This window comes from Budorcas taxicolor, chromosome 10 (assembly GCF_023091745.1).
Source record: "Budorcas taxicolor isolate Tak-1 chromosome 10, Takin1.1, whole genome shotgun sequence".
Taxonomy (NCBI): Eukaryota; Metazoa; Chordata; class Mammalia; order Artiodactyla; family Bovidae; genus Budorcas; species Budorcas taxicolor.
In genome coordinates, this window is record NC_068919.1 from 84,165,700 (window position 1) to 84,177,040 (window position 11,341).

Consider the following 11,341-nt stretch of genomic DNA (forward strand, 5'->3'; position numbering starts at 1 on the left):
GTTGGGCTTTTCCGGTTCCCAAAACGGCTTCCGCTTCCGGGCTAGCCTTTGCCGGAAGTGGCGTACGGATGATGCAAACGAGCCGCGCCGCCGGTGATTCCGGAAGAAACAAGAGCGCGGCGTGAACATGGTGAGGCCCCGGGGAGTCCGAGAACGGGCATTGTCAGACCACGTCTGGGAGGAGATTGAGGGAGTGGCTTTTGGCCAAACTTCCACGAAAGTCTCCTTGGTTATTTTCATTCCGATCTCACCTTTTAAACTGCGGGAGTAGTGCTTCTATGTTTTAGCGAGTTGGGAGTATAGGTTGAGGCAGTTCAGTTCAGTCGCTCAGTCGTGTACGGCTCTGCGACCCCATGGACTGCAGCACGCCAGGCCTCCTTGTCCATCACCAGCTCCCAGAGTTCACTCAAACTCACGTCCATCGAGTCAGTGATGCCATCCAACCATCTCATCCTCTATCGTCCCCTTCTCCTCCTGCCTTCAATCTTTCCCAGCATCAGGGTCTTTTCAAATGAGTCAGTTCTTCGCATCAGGTGGCCAAAGTATTGGAGTTTCAGCTTCAGCATCAGTCCTTCCAATGAATATTCAGGATTGATTTCCTTAAGCATGGACTGTTTGGGTCTCCTTGCAGTCCAGGGGACTCTCAAGAGTCTTCTCCAACACCACAGTTCAAAAGCATCAATTCTTCCGCGCTAGTCCAACTCTCACAGCCATACGTGACTACTGGAAAAACCATAGTTTTGACTAGAGGAACCTTTGATGGCAAAGTAATGTTTCTGCTTTTTAATATGCTGTCTAGGTTGGTCATAACTTTTCTTCAAGGAGCAAGTCTTTTAATTTCATGTTTGCAGTCACCATCTGCAGTGATTTTGGAGCCCAAGAAAATAAAGTCTGGCTGAGGCAGATAGGAGGACTTGGGTATTTGAGGGAAGAAGGGTGTGGACAAAAGAAAAGGAACTCAGGAACATGCGGTGTGTTTCCAACTCCTTTTAACTAAAATTTTTGTTTCAAGGGGAAGCAAAAGAAAACACGGAAGTATGCGACCATGAAGCGAATGCTTAGTCTCAGAGATGAGAGGCTGTGAGTGTCTAGAATCACCTGGCTTCCTAGACTGCCCAGAGCTATAGAAATCACGAGGGGATAAGTAGTAAAAGTTTCTGTTGTTATTTTTGTTGTTCTGTTTACTTTTGGTGTTACTATGTCTTGGATTATTATAGGGTAATAAAGTACAACAATGGCTAAGCTGCTGAGCAGGTACACTGGTGAAATGGGTTGGGAATTCAGCATCTCATAAGTGTTCAATTTGTATCACCATTTCTATATACTGTATGTGCCATATCACTTTTAAGCCTCCTGACTGTTCTGTGAGGTAGGTAGAGTTTTCTTTAGGTTTTTGTCATTACACTGCTACATTCCCCAGGGGGGGAAGAAAGGTTTGTTATAATTTTTGAAAGACAGAGATTATCATTGTCTTGTGTACCAGCACCTGATAAGTCAAGTATTTTTGAAAGAAACAATGGGAAAACACCTAGGCATCTCCATTTGATAAATCTTACAAGATTTATGACTGGAGGAAGAGAGTAGAATGATACTCCCTAGTATAAGGAACTGAACAGCTTGTCAGCTTGGTTAAGAATGGATGGCATTATTAAATAAAGACTGGGCTTCATTGTGTTTAAGAGTCTCAGTACAAAGGAGTAGTCCTTAGAGCCTTCATTGTGGTTAAACTGTATTCTTGACTTTTAGTATGTATTTATTATGTAATTTTAAGGAAATTTGACCCACTAATAATATTTTGTTTCTAGTTAAGGTTAAATTCTGTATATATATTGTCACATTTTAGCCCTTTATAAGAGACATGTGGGAGAACCCTTTTCTTCCTGCTGTTGAAGCATCTGAGTCTTCAGAGGATAAATGTCAGCCTGTTTACCCACTGCTTGGAAGTGGATTTTTATCCTTGATATGAGAGCTGCTGACAAGGAAAGAAACAATATAACCAACATTTACTTAACCACTAATAATTTATATGGATTATTAGCTAATGATTTTAAAATTTAATTAGGTTTTACTGATTAACTGTGTTAATTCCAAGCTACTTCCTACACAGTTATTTGTGCACAAGAAGCCTATGCTGATTTTAATATGGTGATCTCACAAAATAGGATTTCCTTTGTAGACAAAAAAGGAGAAACTTTTAATAATAATCACTGCTGTGGATTTTTTTCTCTCCTACATTGAATTTTCTTTCTTTTTTTTTTCTAGTAAAGAAAAGGATAGATTAAAACCAAAAAAGAAAGAAAAGAAAGATCCTAGTGCACTCAAGGAAAGAGAAGTGTGAGTAATCAAAAATTTCAAGTTTTCCTTTAAAACTAGAAGTAAGATTCTAAACCTATAGACCTCTGAGAAATTTAGGCATCCCCTGAACTGATTTGCTCAGTCATTTGTAAGTCTGGCACAGCTGTGCAAATGAAGTGATACTGATGAGCATAAACCAATTCTAACGGTTCAAAGGTTTTTGGACTTCATGGAGCAGTAAAAGTTTCCCTAAAATCCTAGTAATTAAATCTAATATCTTTTTTTTTTTCTTTGCCAAGAAACTTTCAAAAGAAAGAGACAGCATATCACCAAAAAGTAACAAGGGCATAGTTTGAGGATAAAGGTTATTCCTTTTAAGTAAATACATTTAACTTTAGGAAACCTCATCACATTTTTCTTATTTTTCTCATTTTGCCCTAGATTGGTGATGGATATATCATCACAGGATTTACTTTCAATGAACCGGGGCGGGGGGGGGGGTTTGTTTGTTTATACCAGAATATCAGTGTAGACATTACTTCGTGTTTTTTTTCTTTTTCTTCCAGCCCCCAACACCCTTCCTGCTTATTTTTCCAATATAACACACAGCTGGGCCCACCTTACCACATCCTGGTCGATACCAACTTTATCAACTTTTCCATTAAGGCCAAACTGGACTTAGTGCAGTCAATGATGGACTGTCTGTATGCCAAGTGTGAGTATCAGACTTTTCCATTTCTTTGACATTTGTAAAGAATAATCATACTTACCCAAATACATGAAAAGAGGGAAATGGGGTTCTAGTTTACTAAATTGCTGGCCATTTAATTTGCTCACCATAGCGAGGACCCTTTTCAATGAATTGAAATATAATGCAAACTTGACTGAGAATAATTAAACTTTCACAATTGAGAAAACACTTAGTTTGTTTTGACCATCGTTACAGACATCAACTTAGAAAATAGGTGGGGAATTTTCTGTTTTAGGATTTTGGATTTTAAAATTCTGGATAAATGAAAATTTATTTCATTTCTCACTATGTATATTATTTACATTAAGTAGGAAACATTCTCCTATCCACTTCAGTGTGGAAAAGCTAAATAGGACATTTTGCCATTTACAATCGCAGAACTAGAAATGATTATGGTCAACTATTCCTAAGTTTATTCAGTCTGGTGTTTATTTGTACCACAAAGGATCTGAGGTAGTTTATTTACACCTAGATATGTAGTTTACCATTAATAGATTTCCCTTGTGTATTTGGGTGTCTCCTCCTTCAGATGGTCTTCTTTTCCTATCATGAGGAGGAAAAAGATAGTTTAGGACAAGTACAGGGGAATAACTTCCTAATAGTGAGATCTGTTGTATTTTGTGGTGGGTTTATATTCATACATTTTCCAGTTAAAGGTACAAATGAAACAAAGGTGCAAAAAAAATCTAGTTAAAGGTACAAATGAAAATTAAACTTACACTTTGCCATAAAGAATAAATTATTGGAATCAAAGGAAAAACTTCATACCTTCTTTAATATATATAAAAGATACTACATAGTGAACATTTACAGAGTGATAGTAATGTGAATGCTGTTTATTGATTTATTAAAATTAGCAAGATGGGATAAGGGATGTGTGATGGGTAAGAGAGGTCAATTCTTTAAATGTCTAAAATTAATATAAAAATTAACTGCATAAGTTTATTATATCAAGTTATGCATGTAACCACCAAGTGAGAAAAACAGCCAGTGAAATTAAAATAGTCATCTCTAAGGATCAGAATTTGTTCAGTCACTCAGTCATGTCTGACTCTTTGCTACCCCACATACTGCCACACACCAGGCTTTCGTGTCCTTCACTATTTCCCAGAGTTTGCTCAAACTCATGTCCATTGAGTCAGTGATGCCATCCAACCATCTCATCCTCTATCTCCCCCTTCTCCTACCCTCAGCCTTTCCCATCAGGGTCTTTTCCAATGAGTTGGCGCTTCTACCATGTGACCAAAGTTTTGGAGCTTCAGTTTCAGCATCAGTTCTTCCAATGATACTCAGGGTTGATTCCTTTAGGATTGACTGGTTTAATCTCCTTGCTGTCCAGACAACTCTCAAGAATCTTCTCTAGCACCACAATTTGAAAGCATCAATTCTTCAGTGCTCAGCCTCCTTTATAGTCCAACTGTCAGAATTGGTGGAGTGGGAAAAGATCAAGGGATCATTATTTTTTCATATAGGCCTTTTTGTATTTTTTTAAAGCTATGTACATGTAATACTTAAAAATTTCTTAAGTCTCTTGGGAATAATAAAGAGTAGTCTGAAGCTAGAGCACGACCATGCCTAAAAGTGGACTAGGGTGGCCTGTATGAGGGAAGAAACTACTTTTGGTGGACTTCTTCCATTCCCATGGTGTTTTATAGTTGTCTTAGCTGCTGCTCCAGGAATGCTGTGACCTATTTATGAACGAAGTGGATGGAGGGTTTAAGCATGGCCCCTTGGAGTTGCATTGCTTCCCTGGTTCTCCAGCTCCACTATTATTATCTAAATGGTTCAGGGGAAGTCCATGGTGGTCTAGTGGTTAGGACTTGGCACTTTCGCTGCCAAGGATGCAGATTCAATCCCTGGTTGAAGAACTAAAATCCTATAAGCCGCGTGGCATGGCCAAAAAAAAGATGATTGTTTGGGATAGCATTGGCATTATAGTTAGGTCTTTCTCCAGTTGTGGATACCACAGAGTACAGCTATAGTGCATACAGCTAATTGCTCTCACAGTGCCTTTTCTGAAAGAAAAAACTTACTAAGGAAAATGCCACTTTTCTGTGTGACATAATATCTCAGAGCAAAGGCTGAAGAAACATTCAGGTGCATTACAAGTTCAGTTACCTAGGAGATTCCTTAACTGTTTTAAGCTCTGCTTATTTAATTTTTCTTTACTTGCCTTTATTCATGAAAGAAGTCCTTTATCTTCCTTTTGGCTTGGAGATGCCCCTTTGACCTTTTCATAGCTCTTGGTCCCTTCCATTTCTGTTTGACACTCCAACAGAGGAGGATGGCTAGCTACCCATGGGCTTTCTTTTCTACTGAGAGTCCTTTTTGTAGTGATCTTCCTGAACCCATTTCCCTGCTCCAGACGCAAGCTCTTGCTTCAGTGCTGCGTGGCCCTGAAATTGACCCTTTTAAGGGATGTATTGCCCTCTAATCCCATGATTATCTGCTCCTCCTATCTTCTTCCCTCCATTTTCCAACTGCTTTTTCTTCTGCGCATTGTATTTTAGTTTAAGATATCTTAACTTTGTTCTCAAGAGTGTTAGTGTACTTGTGAAAAAAAAATAATAATCTAGCATAAAGAAAATGAAAGTTCCCTGTTATGCCTTTCCTCAGAAAGGGGCAGTTTTAAAAAGTTATATACAGTTTCTATGGGGTATTTTTGTTCATAATAAACTTCATTCTGTGAGGTTATTTTTGTTCATGAATAAGAATAGATCATGCATTATTTACTTTTTTATCTTCATGCTATTTAACAGCTTTAAGATTCAATCCACATACCATATAAGTCACTCATTTAAAGTATATAATTCAGGGAATTTCTTGATGGTCCAGTGGTAAGACTCTCAACAGGATATAATTCAGAGAGTAAAATCGGTTCCTTTACAAGTTTGTTACTAATTTTATTTTTCCTGACAGGTATCCCTTGTATAACTGACTGTGTAATGGCTGAAATTGAGAAATTGGGGCAGAAGTATAGAGTGGCTTTAAGGTAGGACGGAGCTGATCTAGATATGTTTTAGATTGGTGCACTGAAGATTATTTTGACCCTCCTTCTTCTGTTTGCTCTCCAAAGATTTCTTGTCTGGTTAGTTTAAATAAAAAGCATACAAAATTAGTTAACTATTCATGACTTAGAAAGCAGACATTTGAAGGTTAGAGTTTTCCAGCTGAAGCTTTTTGAACTAAACTTCCTTAGTCACACAGGTCTCCTGGGCCTCCTCGTATGTTCCTCTGGATTTTCACTTAGAAAGCGTCTTTCTATTAGTTTGTTATCTGGTTATCTTCTTCAGAATCTCACACTTAAACAGTCTTCAGTTTACTTACAAGAAGTTTTGAGTTTACTCTAGAAAGTGCCTTTCAGTTTAGTGGTTCCCAAGGTGTGGCAACCCTCCTCCACCACCGGAGTCCCAGAGACCTTTGCAGGGAGTTTGCAAAACTATTTTCTTAATAATACGAGGGTGTTGCCTTTGTCACTGTGCTGACATTTGCACTGAATGCAAAAAAATGGCATTACCTCAGTACAAATCAAGACATTGGGCCCAAATAATGCTAGTAGTTTTTTTCTTCACTGGCAGTTTTTTTTTAAATACCACAGTCACTTGAGAATATCCTTAATAGAGCAGTACAATTCATTAACAGTGTTAAATCTCAGCCCTGGAATACACATCAGTGTTCCTTGTGGTGCAGTGAGAAGCACACACAAAGCATTTCTGCTGGTGGGTGCACCTTAACCTTTCTACGGCGCTCATTTCATAATACGTGTGAACCAAGTCACCATGCTGTGGACCTTCAGCTCACACAGGGCTGAACGTCGCTTCCATCTCAGAAAAACTGGAAGGAGAAGGAAAACAGAGCAAAGGATGAACGTTGTCTCAAGGAGAAGCATTTGTGAGCTGAGCTGAATGAGCTGCTTTTTCATGAAATACCATTTTCATGTGAAGAACAACTGACAGACACTGAGTTAGGGAAAATCATAAGCTAATCACATTCCCAATGCTAAGGACCCGTCTATTGAGACCAGTGAAAACATTGATGAATGTCGGTTTTTTTAATGTTATATACGTGTGTGTGTGTGTGTCTGCTTTGTTTATTGTGTCCTCCCACATTGGTACATACAGCTCTACCTCATTTTTTAAAATAGGCTAGAAGGACAAAAGTGTATTTAACTTTTACCTTGCTGATGGATATTCAAATTATCTCCAGTTTTCCACTGTATAAACCGTTTTGTAGTGACCATCCTTGCACCTGTATTCTTGTGTATTTGTGTAAGACAACTTCCTAAAAGCAAAATGGTTAGGTTTAATTTGATGTAGTTTTGAATCCTGGCTTTTCCCAGCTGTGTAGCTTTGAACAAATTAGTCAGACTCTCTGAAGTTTCTACTTTATCTGTAAAACGGAAATAGAATAAGTCAGATTTCTGTAACAAGTACATGATGTAAGGCTTGGCAGCTCTCAGTCAGTAAGCTTTAATTCCCTTTTCTATAAATTGCCTTTCCAATTATTATAGAAAATAAGCTTCAAGGGGAGAACGGTGTCTTGAAATCTCCACATAGATCACATTACTCTTATTTCACTGATTGAAAGTTGTAAAGTTACTCAGTTGCTTGAATGGCTTTATTAATCCACTTTTATAATCCTATAATCCATATAGGATTGCCAAGGATCCAAGATTTGAACGATTACCATGTACACACAAAGGAACCTATGCAGATGACTGCTTAGTACAAAGAGTAACTCAGGTATCATCATTTTTTAATATTTACTCTGTTCTACTAAAACCAAGATAGCTATTATTTCCTGAATGTTCATGTAAAGTATCTAGGAATATAAATGATTAAAAAACAATTATACAGAATCCCTTCATGGGAAGTATCAGTGTCCTCATTTACTTGAGAGAGTGGAATGGAAATGTATACTGTAACCGTAATGGAAAGATCATGGGTTTGGGGAGGAGACATGGTTTCAGATCTTGGCATCTGCATTTATTGGAGGTGTAATTTGGAGCATTTATTGATTCTTTATTCCACATATCTCCTCTATAATATGGTTTAAGCGGGTGAGTGCAGACATACTAATATATCAGGTTCCGTCTCCCTGCGAATCTAAAAGAAGGTTCCAGGGACTTGCCTGATGGTCTAGTGGTTGACTATGCACTTCCAATGCAGGGGGCACAGGTTTGATCCCTGATGGAGGAACTAAGATCCCATATGCCACGCAGTGTGGCCAAAAAATAATCAAGTAAAGTTCCATTTACTCCCTATGTAGGAATTCTGTTACATCTGAGTCTCCCAGAGTGCTGTTTCACACATACCCTAGAATAAGTAGGTTTTTAATTCGTCTGTTCTTCCTTGTCAAACACTGCAAGAACTTCTGTTGCTGATTGACCTTAAAAAGCCTGTCCCTGCTGAAAAGAATCATCTCTATGTAGTGACCACACTGCCATCCCTTGAGCCACTTCATCCCTTGGGTGGAGCCAGCATTTCCCTTAATTCCCCATAGCATGGCTGGCCCCAGCCTATAACTCTTTATAAAACTCAGCAAGAGATTTGGGTAGGATGGAAGTAAAGTATCAATATAATACAAATTAGTTCCAGACGGGTTGCTAAATTTTAGTGCATTCAGAGCTGTTTGACTCCGCCTTGTCCTGGAGATCTTCCTGTTCTGGCTTCAGAACCCAGGAGATAGCCTACCTCCATCAAAGGAGGCCTCCAGAGTAGGACCAGCCCCGGAGATCCTTCTAAAGGCAAAAGCTGTGCCTTCGGATCTAAGGCTGTAACTCTGCCTTTGCATTGTCTTTCTGAGAGTGTTTTCTGAAAACCAAGGAATTGTCTGCCCTAGATATGAAAATCCCTTCCACTTACGAGACAAAAAACAATTTGCAGCTTTTAACTAGTTTTTCTATCTTCTCCCCCTCAAGATTCTTAGAGCTATAGTCAGCCCAAGCAACTTGTTATGTTTTATGTGATAAATATGAGCTCCTTGATCTAGAAACTACTCACCAATTTGTTTTAGCCTTTCCTTTCCTGTTCACTGTAAAAATGAGTGATTCTTCAGACTAACCAGTGATTGTATCCAGTATCATTTAGTGAGCTCTGTACTAACACCCAATCCTGTCTTTTCTAGCACAAGTGTTACATTGTGGCCACAGTTGACCGGGACCTTAAACGAAGAATCCGGAAGATCCCTGGAGTTCCCATCATGTACATTTCTAACCATAGGTGAGAAGTTTCTCTTAGAGGAGTCATTAACTGTATATAGTTGATGTCAAGATATAGAAGGATTTGGGGGAAAAAAAATTGATGTGTCAAATATTTACATAGTTCTATTTGAATAAATGAGACTAAGTGTTAATGACAAGAACACAGACAAAAGATAAAGCTAGGATTTAGGAATGAGGCATACATTCACATTGTTGCGGTAAGATCACTAGCAGGAATAGGGAAATGGGTGGCCTTAAATATTGATACAAAGCAGTAACTTATCTTCAGCTAGAAATACTTTTTTTTTTTTTTTAAACCTAGTGCAGGTGATTAGCATCTTATTTGAGAAACTGAAAGTTTATTAAAGAAAAAAAGAAAACAAAGCTGCTTTTTATCCTTCTTTGATATTCCTGTGTCAGTCCTCAGACTATTATTGGCCAACTTTTTATCCTGGGACAAATACAGCAAAATGGGAAGAATATAGGTGAGGGGCTTGGGCACACCTGGACTCCATACCTGGCTCTCCAACTTGTTAACTTTCTCATTTTGAAGAATAAAAATAATATAGTCAGCATTTTGCTGTAAATCATTCATTATGATAGACCTTTAAAATGTTCCCACTGACAAAAAGGATTCACAGCAGGAGGTGAGAATGATATAATCAGTAAAGGATGGGCTTTCACGCGAGTTCTGGACACAGGTTTCTAACCAGTGTTAATTTTTTTGTCCTGATCAGGTACAACATTGAGCGGATGCCAGATGATTACGGAGCCCCTCGGTTCTAATGAGAAGAAAAAATTTCTCCACCTTCCTTTGACCCATTTTCTCTTTTGCAAGTTCATTAAACATGCTATAGTGTGAATTACTATTGCACTCACCCACTTGCTCTATAATGAGCTGAGTATAGTTAAATATATTCACTTTTCAATGTTGTTTTTAAAATTATATTTTGTGTCATTTTAAAATTTGCTGCATCTTTTTATAAATCAGAAAATTGCTCACATGATATGATGGTCATATTATATTGATTTACTCAAATATTTATTAAGGTTATGCTAGGCATTTAATAACAAGTGGTCTTATCCTCAAGATAGTCATATTATGGTAAAAGAAAGACATGTAGATGAAAAAATACAGTAAAATAGTGATGCTAGGATGAAAGTATGAGGGAGTAGACAAACAGGTAGAAAGAATGGTTTCTTTCTCCTTGGTTGGGATAGGGAGAGGAGGAGGACTGAAGGCAGTTATGTTTGAGTTAATCTTGAAAGAGAGCTAGAACACAGAGGGGAGGAGTGTGTCCTCACATCTGAGACTCCAGAGGTAGCAGGTGGGAGGGAGGGGGCTTTACATGACAAGCTGAAGGGTTTGGACTTAATCCTGAGGTCAACAGGGAGTCATTAAATTTTTAATTAGGATGGATAACATGATCAGATTAGATGTTTTACATGATCACAAGACAGTCTAAGAATGAACACATAGATCATTGAAACAGACTAGAAAGTCCAGAAATAGACCTATGTATTTATGGTAATTTAGTATGTTATAAAGCTGGTATTAAAAAATTTAAAAATCTATGAGAAAAGGAAATTGCATTAGAAGGCCAAATATTGTGGGTTTTTCCCACTAGGGTTAGGCTCCTGATTTCAGCAGTTAATATCTGTATGAATTGGGCAAATTACATAAGCATTTGATGCTTTCCTTGCTTCCCTTTAAAATGTTTTATTTAGCGACTTGTTTGGCAGTCCAGTAGCTAAGACATTGCACTCACTGTAGGGGGCCTGGGTTCAATCCCTGGTTGAGGAACTAAGATCTTGTATGCCAGAGATAGCCAAAAAATAGAAAAAAAATTAAAATATTTTATTTAATCCTCAAAACAACCCCAATAAGATAGTATTGAATTGAACAGTACCTGATAGAAGTGTTATTCAGTAAATGATAGTGATGATTGTATTATAATAACAAGTTGACTATCCACTTGAAAAAAGGTTTATATTTCTGCCTCTTATCCTTCATGAGATCCTGATAGCCTTCAGGTGGATCAAAGTCTAAATATTTTTTAAGCCATGGAAGTATTCAACTCAGTTCACTCAGT

At 38.1% G+C, this 11,341-nt stretch overlaps 1 protein-coding gene across 1 annotated transcript; it reads left to right on the forward strand.

Annotated features, from left to right (window-relative positions):
* Nucleotides 1-59: 59 nt before the first annotated feature.
* Nucleotides 60-10,213, forward strand: FCF1 (FCF1 rRNA-processing protein). Its single transcript, XM_052647087.1, has 8 exons — nt 60-130; nt 1,013-1,080; nt 2,263-2,334; nt 2,862-3,010; nt 5,966-6,038; nt 7,701-7,788; nt 9,173-9,267; nt 9,986-10,213. The coding sequence occupies exons 1-8, from the start codon at nt 128-130 to the stop codon at nt 10,032-10,034; spliced, it is 597 nt and encodes a 198-aa protein (XP_052503047.1). The 5' UTR covers nt 60-127; the 3' UTR covers nt 10,035-10,213.
* The last annotated feature ends 1,128 nt before the right edge of the window (nt 10,214-11,341 follow it).